The 15,365-nt window shown below is 44.6% G+C and overlaps 1 protein-coding gene across 5 annotated transcripts in view; it reads left to right on the top strand.

Annotated features, from left to right (window-relative positions):
- adgra1b (adhesion G protein-coupled receptor A1b) overlaps positions 1-15,365 on the top strand; it is a 522,173-nt gene that overhangs the window by 491,334 nt on the left and 15,474 nt on the right. For 4 of the 5 annotated variants that reach the window (XM_061962586.1, XM_061962578.1, XM_061962594.1 and 1 more), the window contains one exon: positions 11,415-11,560. In XM_061962586.1, the coding sequence (XP_061818570.1) occupies positions 11,415-11,560 (146 nt within the window). Of the gene's footprint in view, positions 1-5,903; positions 5,993-11,414; positions 11,561-15,365 lie in introns of those variants that run through there. The other variant, XM_061962611.1, reaches the window with a different exon arrangement.

Here is a 15,365-nt window from a genome sequence, read left to right as displayed (position 1 = left end):
CACCCGGAATGACGGCGAGTATTGAATTAAGCGCGTAAGCGTGTCTCTCAATGTGCTGTTATGAGCTAGCAAATATAACAACTACACTACCCAGCATGCAACGATAGTTACGAGCATGCGCGGTAGCCCTGAGAAGTTCCCACGCAGTTAGCAGTCTAGCTTCGAATGCCCTGTTGACACCAATATCTAGCGGCTGGAGGTCTTTTGTCAATCCACCCGGAATGACGGCGAGTATTGAATTAAGCGCGTAAGCGTGTCTCTCAATGTGCTGTTATGAGCTAGCAAATATAACAACTACACTACCCAGCATGCAACGATAGTTACGAGCATGCGCGGTAGCCCTGAGAAGCGTTGTTGTATGCTGGGAGTTCGAATGTGGTTATGAGCACGCTGTGAGAAAACGTTGAGAACTCAGTTAACACGCCTCGTCTGCATTATTTATAATTAGACAGACAACACACTTAATAGGAGCCATTTTGGGGTCTTTACATAAACACACAAATGGAAATGAAACGTCACATATCCCAGCATGCACCGCGCGCTTCTTCTACGGGGAAAAAAGATGGCGGCTGTTTACCGTAGTTGCGAGACCTAAACTTTATGAAAATGAATCTTAATATTTATCCATATATAAAGCGCACCGGGTTATAAGGCGCACTGTCAGCTTTTGAGAAAATTTGTGGTTTTTAGGTGCGCCTTATAGTGCGGAAAATACGGTACACACACACACATATATATATGTATATATATATATATATATATATATATATACTGTATATATACAGTATACATATATATATATATATATATATACATACATATATATATATATATATATATATATATATATATATATATATATATATATATATATATATATATATATATATATATGTATTTCCAGGGTGTACACCGCCTTCCGCCCGAATGCAGCTGAGATAGGATCTAGCCCCCCCCGCGACCCCTAAAGAGACAAGCGGTAGTAAATGGATGGATGGATATATATATATATATATATATATATATATATATATATATATATATATATATATATTTATATATATATATATATATATATATATATATATATATATATATATATATATATATATATATATGTATATGGCCGTGCGCGACCCGAGGGTCCCTGGTTCAATCCCCACCTAGTACCAACCTCGTCATGTCCGTTGTGTCCTGAGCAAGACACTTCACCCTTGCTCCTGATGGGTGCTGGTTAGCGCCTTGCATGGCAGCTCCCTCCATCAGTGTGTGAATGTGTGTGTGAATGGGTAAATGTGGAAGTAGTGTCAAAGCGCTTTGAGTACCTTGAAGGTAGAAAAGCGCTATACAAGTACAACCCATTTATCATTATTTATTTTATATATATATATATATATATATATATGTATATAAAATTAGCTTTGATACTTGAGGGTTGCAGGTTCGATCCCCGCTTCCGCCATCCTAGTCACTGCTGTTGTGTCCTTGGGCAAGACACTTTACCCACCTGCTCCCAATTGTTTAAATGTAACTTAGATATTGGGTTTCACTATGTAAAGCGCTTTGAGTCACTAGAGAAAAGCGCTATATAAATATAATTCACTGGAATGGAAATTCACTTCACTTAACTTCGAGAATAACTTGTCGCTTAGCTTACTAAATTTTCCAAGTAGCTTGCCCATCACTGATTATTTGCAGGGGATAAAATACGTTTTTCCCTATACATTTTTTTACCCTAATATATAATTATTTCCCCATATTTGTTTTTTTACATTGTCTCCCTCAATTAAAATAAAGTCTAGACTGTTCATATCTTTGTAAGGATGCCAACTTACAAAATCAGCAGGGGATGAAATACTTACTTTTCTCACTGTAAATGGTGGGTGAATATTAGATACATGTAAGGACATAAAACACAATGACTGTTATTCAAAGTGCTTATAATAGTAGGAATAAATTAAATATCTCTTATCTCCGTGCTACAAGCCCACATATTTCTGAGTGCTAAAGAAGCGTAAAGGTGTGCTTGCAGTGATTGACGCACCAGTTACTTTTTGTTCTTCATAACCAACTCAAAGACACGTCCAATCATCACCTCACCTAATGTACACTAGCTTATATAGAGTAAGGCAAGAGATACGTCATTTGATTGAGCATCACAGGTTGCCATTACAGGCAGAACAAATTAATTGAGTAGCAAAATAACATAGCGTCTTTTTGTACTTCCTCTTTATCCTCCTTCCTCTCTTCTCTTTTAAATCACATATATCTCTCTGAACTGCTAAAAGCCTATGATGAAGTTAGATAAATTATCCCATTCAAATGTGATTTATGAATATTCAAATGAGAGAGAGTGCAGGTAGGTATGCGCTACAGTGATTTTTCCTCACATGATAGTTGTCAGTGAATACAATTTATATTCAAATTATTATTCTGGCTGCACCACTGATGTCCTCTATCTCAACTATTGAGGAACTGCTCAGAATCTAAATACAAAACTGTAGCAAAATGCTTTCAACAACCTTGACTGTTTTTTGTGGCACCTCCTCAACCCTTCACAGCATTCTTGCTCTTGATGGTCTCTCTAATGAAGGACACAGAACATTCTGTTCTGAGAAAAAAAGTCATGGAGACATACTTAGGAACTGATCTACTAAAGTGTGTATTACAGTAAAATACATGCAAAGTTGATAGCACTTGCAAAGCTGATCTAAAAAGCTCGAGGGCAGAGGATTGTGTCTCCTAAATGAACAAAATAGAAAGAATGACCCATTTGGCGTGAGTGTCTTGAAAACTGGCACAGTTACGCACAAATGTCTGTGATGACAAAGACAAAGACTGACAAATGAAATAGAGAATATTCTGTCTGGGTGCTGGACAACATATTTGGACAAGTAGAAATACAAATATTAGGCATTGTCTTGACACGTTGCATGCCAAAAATGTGTTCTTTTGTCTAGTTTAAGCTTCAATATACAGTGCATCCGGAAAATATTTACAGCACTTCACTTTTTCCACATCTTATGTCACATCCGTATTCCATAATGGAATAAATTCACTTTTTTATATGTAAGCTCCCACACTTGACAGTGCATGGCAGAACACAAACCAAAAATTAAGTCGAAGGGCTTGCCTGTAGACCTCTGAGACAAGATTGGGCACAAATTTGGTGGAGGGTACGGAAACATATCTGCTGCCTTGAAGGTCCCAATGAGCACAGTGGCCTCCATTATCCGTGAATGGAAAATGTTTGCAGCCACCAGGACTTGTCCTAGAGTTAGCTCGCCATCCTAACTGAAGGGCCCTCATCAGGGAGGTGACCAATAACCCGATGGTCACTCCGTCAGAGTTACAACATTCCTCTGTGGAGAGAGGAGGACTTTACAGAAGAACAACCATCTCTGCAGCAAACCAATAATTAGACCTGTATGGTAGAAGCCATTCCGTAGTAAAAGTTTGCCAAAATGCACCTGAAAGACTCTCAGACCATGAGAAACAAAAGTTCCTGGTCTAATGAGATAACGGTTGAACTCTTTGATGTGGATGCCAGACATCTGTCACAGCTCTGTATAATACAGTTTGAGAGGAACCCAAAGATGCAGACAAAAGGTGAGTTGAACAGTTCTTTACTGGAGTTGCATACTCACAAAAAGGTGGTCCTCACAGGAGGGAACAAAAAGCGACGGTGCAAAAAGGAGAACTCAAAATGGGCACCGTGGGGAAAACAAAAACTAATATATAAAAATAGAACAAACTTGGGTCGGAGTTGCAAGACGTGCTACCGCCGACGTAGACACCAAGCTGGATGGCACCGGGAGTGGCCAGGATAACAAGCAGCAAGAAACACGAAGCATGGAAGTCGTCAGAAGTGGAGAGCCGAGGAATGGAATCACCAAGTGCCATCCAGCTGCCAAGGTGCTGCTTAAATAGCATAAGGGTAAATTGGGAGCAGCTGTGCACGTCTCACAACTCCGCCCACAATGGGAACACAGGAACTCTAAGGGGAAGGAGAAATGAAGTAAAGGTCAACAAGGTCAACTGCACCAACAAAGGAAAACTTAATACAAACCACAAGGTGGCAGCAGGTGGTGACAGTATCCCCCCCCGTTAATCAACGGACGCCACCTGGCGGACCTCCTGGTTTTTCAGGAAATCTGTGGTAAAAATCGGTAATTAGCGTTTTATCAATGATAAGGGAACGAGAAATCCAGGAACGATCCTCTGGGGGTAACCCTTCCAGTCGATCAGAAACTGCACCCCCCTGCCTCGCCTCCTGGCGTCCAGGATGGTGTTGACTATGAAGGCCGGATGACCCTCCACCTGCAGAGGCGCTGGGGGAGACACTGATGGAGGGCTAAGGTCGCTCGACTCAACGGGTTTCAGGCGGGAGACATGGAAGTCTGGGTATGACTTAAAAGACTTAGGTACCTTGAGTCGAGCTGTGACGGGAGTAATCATCCGCTTCACCTCGTATGGTCCAATGAATCTCGGTGCCAGTTTCTTCGACTCTCCTGGCAGTGTGATATCTCGGGATGATAGCCAAACCTTTTGGCCGGGTTTGTAGTCAGGGGCTGGTCTGCGATGACGATTAGCCATGGTTTGGTTTCGTCTGGCAGTGCGAGATAGGGCGGCACGGGTATCACGCCACACACGGTGCACCCGGCGCACCCGGCGCAGGAAGGCAGTCACAGAAGGGACTGCAGACTCTACTTCCTGAGAGGAAAATATAGGAGGTTGGAACCCATGCACCACTTGAAAAGGGGATCGGCCAGTAGAAGAACAAATGAGAGTGTTACGGGCATACTCCACCCAAGGGAGATAGGTGGACCACAATGCTGGATGTTGGTGAAAAACACATCTCAAGGCCGCCCCCAAGTCCTGGTGGGCTCTTTCAGATTGTCCATTAGATTGCGGGTGGTATCCTGATGACATACTAACGGTGGCCCCCAACAGGTTGCAGAATGATCTCCATGTAGCAGATGAAAATTGAGGACCTCTGTCTGACACCACATCCATGGGGATCCCGTGAAGACGAACCACATGGGTGACCAGAAGTTTGGCGGTTTCTAGGGAGGAGGGAAGTCTACGAAGGGGGACAAAGTGTGTGAATTTAGAGAATCTGTCTACAATGGTGAGGACGACAGAAAACCCCCTGGAGATGGGTAGACCAGTGACAAAGTCCAGAGCAATGTGCGACCATGGACGAGAGGGGATGGGAAGGGGCTGCAGCAACCCCGCAGGAGCCTGATGGGAAGCCTTGCTCCTGGCGCAGACAGGGCATGCAGCCACAAATTTCTTCGTGTCAGTATGGATGGTTGGCCACCAGAACCGCTGAGTGAGTAGGAACTCAGTGCGTGTGGCACCTGGGTGGCAGGCAATCTTGGAGGTGTGAGCCCAAGACAAGACTTCTGGACGGAGGGTTCTCGGCACAAAAAGGCGACCAGGGGGGCAGCCAACAGGAGATGGGGAGTCCTTCATAGCCTCCGACACATGCCTCTCAACCTCCCACTGTAATGCGCCAAGGATCCGGGACTGGGGAAGGATGGTCTCTGGGGGAGTGTCTTCTGTTGGGGGAGAGAACATCCTCGACAAGGCGTCAGGTTTACCATTGAGTGACCCTGGGCGAAAAGTGATGCAGAAGTCAAACCTTGTGAGGAATAGGGCCCACCGAGCCTGGCGGGGATTGAGGCGTTGAGCAGAGCGGAGGTAGGCTAGGTTACGATGATCCGTATAAATGATGATAGGATGTTTAGCACCCTCCAGCCAGTGCCTCCATTCTTGTAGGGCCAGTACCACTGCCAGAAGCTCTCGGTTCCCAATATCATAGTTCCTCTCTGCAGGTGAAAGGCGTTTGGAGAAGAAGGCGCAGGGGTGCAGTCTCCGATCGGCACTGGAATGCTGGGACAGCACCGCCCCGACACCGGTGTCAGATGCGTCCACCTCAACAAAAAATGGGAGATCATGATTACAGTGGACTAATACAGGAGCAGAGGTAAAAAGAGATTTAAGGCGTCGAAAAGCCTGGTCAGCCTCTGAGGACCACACAAAAGGAACTTTAGAGGACGTTAATCTATTTAAAGGCTGCGCTACTTTACTAAAGTCTCTAATAAAACGTCGGTAAAAGTTTGCGAACCCTAGAAACCGCTGCAACAGCTTCCTGGATGACGGCGTAGGCCAGTCTACCACAGCTTGGACCTTAGCTGGGTCTGGCTTAACCTTCCCCCTCTCTACAATCAGCCCCAGAAACGACACTGTGGGAGAATGAAACGTGCATTTTTGCGGTTTAACAAATAATCGGTTTTCTAAAAGTCTCTGCAAGACCAGACGGACATGCTGATGGTGTACTTCAATGGAGCGTGAAAAGATAAGTATGTCGTCCAAGTACACTACTACGAAACGGCCTATCATGTCGCGGAGAACATCATTGATCAAACACTGAAAAACACCGGGAGCATTTGTGAGGCCGAACGGCATGACGCAATACTCAAAGTGGCCTAGAGGAGTGTTAAAAGCAGTCTTCCATTCATCGCCCTGACGGATGCGCACAAGGTGATACGCGTTACGTAGATCTAATTTGGTAAATACTATCGCCCCATGCAGAGGCGCAAACGAAGACTCCAGTAGTGGAAGGGGGTATTTATTCTTAACAGTGATCTTGTTTAGGGCTCGGTAGTCTATACAGGGTCGCAACCCTCCATCCTTCTTCTTAACGAAAAAAAACCCAGCCGCCACGGGAGCGGAAGAGGGACGAATGTGTCCGGCGGCGAGTGAAGAGGAGATGTATTCCTCCATAGCATGCTGTTCGGGACGCGAAATATTGTATAGTCGTGAAGAAGGTAGCGGAGACCCTGGAAGGAGGTCAATGGCACAGTCATATGGGCGGTGGGGGGGTAGCGACGTAGCCAGGTCTTTACAAAAAAACACATCACTAAGCGAATGATATTCTTCAGGAATCAGTGAAAGATCAGTGGGTTGAGGACTAGGAAGAGTGACAGGCTTAGTAGGAGACGAAGCGGAGCGCAAACAGTGACTATGACAAAAAATACTCCAATTACTAATTTTAAGTGTGGTCCAATCTATGCTAGGACTGTGACGTTGCAACCAAGGAAGGCCAAGAACTACGGGTGCTGAACGAGAAGGCATTATCAAAAAACTAATCTTCTCACTGTGATTTCCCGAAATAAGGAGGGATGTGGTGTGTGTTTGATGCGTAATATTAGCCAGGTGACGCCCGTCAAGTGAGCTAACAGTCTTAATGCGCTCCACACACACAGTAGGAATCTTTAACAACTCAACAAGCCCACTGTCAATAATGTTCTCATCTGCCCCTGAGTCAATTAGTGCCGTAATAGGGCACGAGTCCCCCCCCCATGACAGAGTACCTTCCACTTGGAGTCTTCCCACCAGCGGAGAAGATGCAGATGTTCCCGCCGGGACAGGCGGCGAAGGTGGTAATCTTGGCCGAGGAAGATCTCCGGTGGAAGCAGGACGACCCCTCGTGGGGCGCGCAAGACAGCGAACGACGACGTGGTCCGCAGCTCCACAGTACAGGCATAACCGCAACCTCAGTCGACAAGTCCTCTCCGCTGATGACAGACGGCTGCCACCCAGCTGCATGGGTATCGCCCCCTCTAGCCCCTCCTCCGGGGAACTGAAGTCAGAAGGCGGAAGCGACCCTCCCTGAGGCTTGGATGGTGATTGTGGAGACCTGGTAGGTGACTGCCATCTGGTGGACGGAGGATCCCTCCCCTTCTGGGTGTGTCGCTCTCGTAGGCGGTTGTCCAATCGGATGGAGAGTGAAATGAGCTCCTCTAGGGTCTGGGTTTCGTCACGGGCAGCCAGCTCGTCTTGGATGCGGGGGCTAAGGCTAGCCAGGAATATTCCCCGCAATGCTCTCTCCCCCCAGCCACTCTCCGCTGCCAGGATCCTGAAGGAGATTGAGTGGTCGGCTGTAGAGGAGGACCCCTGTCGAGTAGCGAGGAGGCGACTGCCTGCCTCTCGTTCCCTCACAGGGTGATCAAAAACGCTGCGCAGCTCAGCAGAAAACAGGGGTGGACTGGAACGAAGTTCTGGTTTGCTCTCACATATCTCCATAGCCCAGCGTGCTGCTCTTCCAGCCAGTAGACTTAGTATATATGCCACACGGGCGGAGTCTGTTGAGTACGAGTGAGGCTGCTGTGCAAATACTAAGGAGCATTGGTATAAAAAAAGTCTGCATTGTCCAAAGTCCCCCTCATACCTGGGTGGGTGTGGTATGCTGGGTTCTCGGGTAGAAAAACCCGATGTCGAGGCGTCGGAGGAACCAGAGTTTCCAGCTGCAGGTTGAGTTACCTCCGAGCCTGGGAGCGGGTGAGGGACAAACATGCGGGTGTGCATTTCTTGCACTAGTGTTGTCAGGTTAGCCAAACTCTGTTCATGATGGCTTATTTGCTGGTCATGAGCCCTGAGAGCCCGTCGAACAGGATCTTCGTCTGCGGGTTCCATAATGACTTGGTGATTCTGTCACAGCTCTGTATAATACAGTTTGAGAGGAACCCAAAGATGCAGACAAAAGGTGAGTTGAACAGTTCTTTACTGGAGTTGCATACTCACAAAAAGGTGCTCCTCACAGGAGGGAACAAAAAGCGACGGTGCAAAAAGGAGAACTCAAAATGGGCACCGTGGGGAAAACAAAAACTAATATATAAAAATAGAACAAACTTGGGTCGGAGTTGCAAGACGTGCTACCGCCGACATGGACACCAAGCTGGATGGCACCGGGAGTGGCCAGGATAACAAGCAGCAAGAAACACGAAGCATGGAAGTCGTCAGAAGTGGAGAGCCGAGGAATGGAATCACCAAGTGCCATCCAGCTGCCAAGGTGCTGCTTAAATAGCATAAGGGTAAATTGGGAGCAGCTGTGCACGTCTCACAACTCCGCCCACAATGGGAACACAGGAACTCTAAGGGGAAGGAGAAATGAAGTAAAGGTCAACAAGGTCAACTGCACCAACAAAGGAAAACTTAATACAAACCACAAGGTGGCAGCAGGTGGTGACAGCATCATGTTTGGAGGGAACCAGGCACCCTCATCACCAGGCCAATATCATCTCTACAGTGAAGCATGGTGGTGGCAGCATCATGCTGTGGGAATGTTTTTGGGCGGCATGAACTGGGAGACTAGTTAGGTTAGAGGGAAATATGAATGCTGCAATGTACGGGGACATCTTGGATGAAAACCTGCTCCAGAGCACTCTTAATCTCAGACTGGGGTGACGGTTCAACTTTCAGCAGGACTGGCAGGAGTGGCCCAGCCAGAGCCCAGACTTAAATCCGATTGAACACTTCTGTAGAGATCTAAAAATGGCTGTGTACTGACGCTTGTCATCCAACCCGGAGGAGCTTAAGAGGTACTGCAAAGAGGTATGGACGAAACTGCCCAAAGATAGATGTGCCAAGCTTGTGGTATTCAAAAAGACTTGAGGCTGTAATTGCTGCCAAAGTTGCATCAACGAAGTATTGAGCAAAGGCTGTGAATACTTATGAACATGTGATTTCTTAGATTTTTATTTTAAATATATTTGCAGAATTTCTGATAAAAATTTAAAAAAATCTTTCACATTGTCATTATGAGGAACTGTTGTTGAATTTTGAGAACAACAATGATTATTTTATTTTGTAATAAGGCTGGAACATAACAAAATGTGGAAAAAGTAAAGCGCTGTGAAAACTTTCTGGATACACTGTAGCCTACAAAAGGTTGTACATATTATATGTATGTGTCACATGTGAAAAACATGACAAAACGCCATACTGGACAATATGAAGACATCAACGTGGAGGGAAATGAGTGTCTTCATGGTGACAGCCGGTATACATGCAAAAACGTAATTTAAACAGGGCAGTCTACTTTTACACATCAACAATACACACAGTAGATGTGTGATCACACACAACACACCCACTAATACTACATGAGGATGTATAGTTTGCGCACACTATTCGGCACTTGTTATTTGGCTCTTAGTTGATAGGCCCTTTGTACGACATTAATATTTTTGAGAGGAGCTCTGGCTTCACTTTGCGTCACTTGTAAAATTGGCCTTGCCTTTTTTTCTTTGGAGTTGGAGTGCTCAGGTGGTATTTATTCTGCTAAGACCACAGTGCAACAACAACAAAACCACAGTGAAAAAAATGCAAGTAAAAAAAAACTGCAATGGGGAAAAATCACAGTCTCAAAAAATAGATTTGCAATGAACAATAAAAGAGTTAAACTTTAACTCTATGTGGGCAGCACGGTGGAAGAGGGGTTAGTGCGTCTGCCTCACAATACGAAGGTCCTGAGTAGTCGTGAGTTCAATCCCGGCCTCGGGATCTTTCTGTGTGGAGTTTGCATGTTCTCCCCGTGACTGCGTGGGTTCCCTCCGGGTACTCCGGCTTCCTCCCACCTCCAAAGACATGCACCTGGGGATAGGTTGATTGGCAACACTAAATTGGCCCTAGTGTGTGAATGTGAGTGTGAATGTTGTCTGTCTATCTGTGTTGGCCCTGCGATGAGGTGGCGACTTGTCCAGGGCGTACCCCGCCTTCCGCCCGATTGTAGCTGAGATAGGCTCCAGCGCCCCCCGCGACCCCGAAGGGAATAAGCGGTAGAAAATGGATGGATGGATTAACTCTATGTTCCTTTAAAAAAAAAAAAAAAAACTAATCAAAAACAAGCCACTAATTATGTTATGTTCTTGGTAAACCTGTAAGATTTACAATGACCATCAAACACTCAAAACATCCACAGCTAATGTTATCTACCGTAAATTCTAGACTAAATGATAAATGATAAATGGGTTGTACTTGTATAGCGCTTTTCTACCTTCAAGGTACTCAAAGCGCTTTGACACTACTTCCACATTTACCCATTCACACACACATTCACACACTGATGGAGGGAGCTGCCATGCAAGGCGCTAACCAGCACCCATCAGGAGCAAGGGTGAAGTGTCTTGCTCAGGACACAACGGACATGACGAGGTTGGTACTAGGTGGGGATTGAACCAGGGACCCTCGGGTCGCGCACGGCCATTCTCCCACTGCGCTACGCGCCACAAGCATCTACTTTTCTTACTTCCTACACTTTGAAAACTGTGGCCTTTAAAACGGTGCAGCTACTTTATGGATCTTTTTTTACTAATTGCCATGATGTTTTGTGTTCAATAGTTTTCATTAAACGTATGCATAGGACAGGGCCTTGTATTGCGAAAGCTGGATTCGTACCATAAACCCTCAACTTTCTGCATAGCCGCACTACGATCTGAGTCACGCCGCCTCTATATGTTTATGTGTGAATGCACTGCCGCTCTTTGGGAACACTATACAAGTGGCACAGACCATTCAAGTCAGTAATTGTCGTGATTATATTTGCCATATTTCACCCATTTCAGGTCGGGGTTGTGCTGCACTACTCGTCTCTGGCGACCATGCTGTGGCTGGGGGTGACAGCGAGGAACATTTATAAGCAGGTGGTTAAGAAGCCACCACAGAGCCAAGACGGTGACCCACCTCGGCCCCCTAAACAGCCATTGTTGAGGTAAACACTGACTTTATTTATCTACTGCATACATTGTGTTACCTGCATTGCACCACACTACTTTGAGTACCTTGAAGCTTATAAAGCGCACAGGCATGTGATTTTTCCGTCTATCGTCGGAAATACGTCTTTTTTATCTCTGTAAAAATATAAAAAAATAGTGTAAGGTGGCAGAGGGATTCTCTTCCTAAGATTTTTCTTTTAGCGATGTAGACGATGTCCAGGAAACCCACAATGTGTCTACTTGGCCACATTTGGACAAATGTATGTGTCTGGATAAAACAATGTCCAACACATGAGTTGTTTACCATGTAAGCCATGGAATACGTGGAATACACATTTAAGAACACATATGATTGTGGCAGACATGTGATGACTTTTGCTACAGTATAGCCTGTCTAAATGCTACATTTAGTTTTAGAACAAGACAGTAGCTGACAATTTGTTCATCATTTGTACTGTTCATATGTTGACATTGAATAGTTGAATCATTTTGAAACATAAACAACATGACTGCAAGATATTTGTTATGTCATGCTATGAACCCCAAATGGCTATTCAGATAAAGGAAGTTAGCTAATAGAGTAAACATTGTTTGTACTCTTTATGATTTTTGCATTTGGAGCAGTTAGAAGTGGAGAGGGTGTCGAACAGACAGACATTGGCTATAAAATCCAAGGCAAAATCCACTAAAGCAGAAACAAAAAGAAAAATGCAAGCTGCTCAGAAATTAGTCAGGAAGGCTCACGTCAGAGCCATCAAAGCAACAATGCCAAAGTAATGTGTGAATTGGTTCCTGTGGATGTGAACACAAGTTGTAATTACTGTCGTGACTAAATAACATAGTGACTGAAACAGACATAGTGATTCATTTGGATGAATGGGGTATGTATTTGTGTATACTCTGTTGATATTTTGTCAATTCTTTAAACACTAAAACATTTTTAAATGGTGCTTTTTTTTGCTAATTTTTGCATGTTCAATTGCTGAAAAAACAGAATCCCCCCGCCTTCCCCCCACCAGGGCACCGCCCTGGACCTGTGGCCCCCAGACCTACGGTTTATTTTCAGTCTTTTTCATTAAGTTCAAATCACATCCTTAAGCGCATCAAGTGAGAGCTCACTTACCAAAGACTGAAAATCTGACAAAGACCAAATGTATTGACATGTAGCAGTGGCGTCGCGACAAAGGTGAATATGGCTAATGTAACAATAAGTTGATATCATGATGAACAATTAGGGCTGTCAAGGTTAATATGATAACGAGTTAACGCTAATTTCTTTAACGGCACCATTTTTTTGATGCGCGATTAAGGTGCGTGTGCCATGTATGACCGTCGGCCCACACTTCAGTGCGGAAAACACAGGGAAGCACACAGCGTGAACACAGGGAAGCACATAGCAGAAATAAACAATGAAAAGTGTAGACTGAATGGCAAGGTTAGTAGTCCCAAAGCCATCTACATTTGTCACTGCCGTAATCTGAGTTATCAATCAATCAATCAATCAATCAATCAATCAATCAATGTTTACTTATATAGCCCTAAATCACGAGTGTCTCAAAGGGCTGCACAAGCCACAACGACATCCTCGGCTCAGATCCCACATCAGAGCAAGAAAAATCTCAACCCCCACAGGGCGACCGGTGCAATGGACGTCGAGTGGATCTAGCATAATAGTGTGAGAGTCCAGTCCATAGTGGATCCAACATAATAGTGAGAGTCCAATCCATAGTGGGGACAGCAGGAGATCATCTTGAGTGGAGACTGGTCAGCAGCGCAGAGAAATCCCCAACTGATGCACAGATGAGTGGTCCACCCTTGGTCCCGACTTTGCGCTTCATCTGTGGTCACGGAATCTGTGCCCCCCCCCCTTTCCACGAAGGAGTCAGAGCAGAAAAGAAACGGCAGATCAAATGGTCTAAAAGGGGGTATATTTAAAGGATAGAGTATACAAATTACTTTTAAGATGGGACTTAAATGCTTCTACTGAGGCAGCATCTCTAACTGTTACCGGGAGGGCATTCCAGAGTACTGGAGCCCGAATAGAAAACACTCTATAGCCTGCAGACTTTTTTGGGGCTCTGGGAATCACTAATAAGCCGGAGTTCTTTGAACGCAGATTTCTTGCCGGGACATATGGTACAATACATTCGGCAACATAGGATGGAGCTAGACCGTGTAGTATTTTATACGTAAGTAGTAAAACCTTAAAGTCACATCTTAAGTGCACAGGAAGCCAGTGCAGGTGAGCCAGTATAGGCGTAATATGATCAAACTTTCTTGTTCATGTCAAAAGTCTAGCAGCCGCATTTTGTACCAACTGTAATCTTTTAATGCTAGACATAGGGAGACCCGAAAATAATACGTTACAGTAATCGAGACGAGACGTAACGAACGCATGAATAATCATCTCAGCGTCACTATTGGACAAAATGGAACGAATTTTAGCGATATTACGGAGATGAAAGAAGGCCGTTTTAGTAATACTCTTATTGTGTGACTCAAATGAGAGAGTTGGGTGGAAGATAATACCCAGATTCTTTACCGAGTCGCTTTGTGTAATTGTTTGGTTGTCAAATGTTAAGGTGGTATTATTAAATAGGTGTCGGTGTTTAGCAGGACCGATAATCAGCATTTCCGTTTTCTTAGCATTGAGTTGCAAAAAGTTAGCGGACATCCATTGTTTAATTTCGTTAAGACACGCCTCCAGCTGACTACAATCCGGCGTGTTGGTCAGCTTTAGGGGCATGTAGATTTGGGTGTCATCAGTATAACAATGAAAGATAACACCGTGTTTGCGTATGATGTCACCTAGCGGCAGCATGTAGACGCTGAAGAGTGCAGGGCCAAGAACGGAACCCTGTGGAACTCCACACGTTACCTTAACATACTCCGAGGTCACATTGTTATGGGAGACGCACTGCATCCTTTCAGTAAAATAGGAGTTAAACCAAGACAAGGCTAAGTCTGACATACCAATACGTGTTTTGATATGCTCTAATGAAATATTATGATCAATGGTATCGAAAGCAGCGCTAAAATCAAGAAGCAGCAACATAGATGACGCATCAGCATCCATCGTTAGCAGTAGATCATTAGTCATTTTTGCAAGGACTGTCTCCGAAGAGTGATTTGCCTTATGTGAAAGGGTTCACAGAGATTGTTAAACGCTAAGTGTTCATTTAGCTGCTGTGCAACAATTTTTTCGAGGATTTTCTAAATAAACGGAAGGTGGGACACCGGCCGGTAGTTTACCATGAGGTCAGGATCGAGGTTAGATCTTTCGAGCAGAGGATGAATAACCGCTTTTTTGAATGGTAGGGGAACAGTGCCAGAGGAAAGTGATACGTTTATAATATTTAGCACTGATGGTCCTAATATTGCAAACAGTTCCTTGATAAATTTCCCAGGAAGTGGGTCAAGTAAACATGTTGTTTGTTTTATCCCATTTACATGCCGTATGAGTTCCTCTAATGTTCATTCATCAAAAAGAGAGAGACTGTTTTGGAGGGCAATATCCATCATATATACATTCGTATCTCTGTTAATAGAACCCATTGTAGCTGGGATGCGTTGTCTTCAATCTCCTTTCTAATGAGTTCAATTTTCTTATTAAAGAAATCCGTAAAGTCATCTGCCGCGTGGGTGGAGCTACTGGAAGGAGTCCCTTGTTGGGTTAGCGATGCTACTGTACTGAACAATTATTTTTTAGGATTGTTTTTGTTGAGGCGGATGAGATTTGAGTAGTAATTAGCTTTAGCTAAGGTAAGCATGCGTTTATAAGTTATTAAACTATCACTCCAT

The sequence above is a fragment of the Nerophis lumbriciformis genome, linkage group LG02, assembly GCF_033978685.3.
Source record: "Nerophis lumbriciformis linkage group LG02, RoL_Nlum_v2.1, whole genome shotgun sequence".
Taxonomy (NCBI): Eukaryota; Metazoa; Chordata; class Actinopteri; order Syngnathiformes; family Syngnathidae; genus Nerophis; species Nerophis lumbriciformis.
This window is presented reverse-complemented; position numbering and strand designations above follow the sequence as displayed.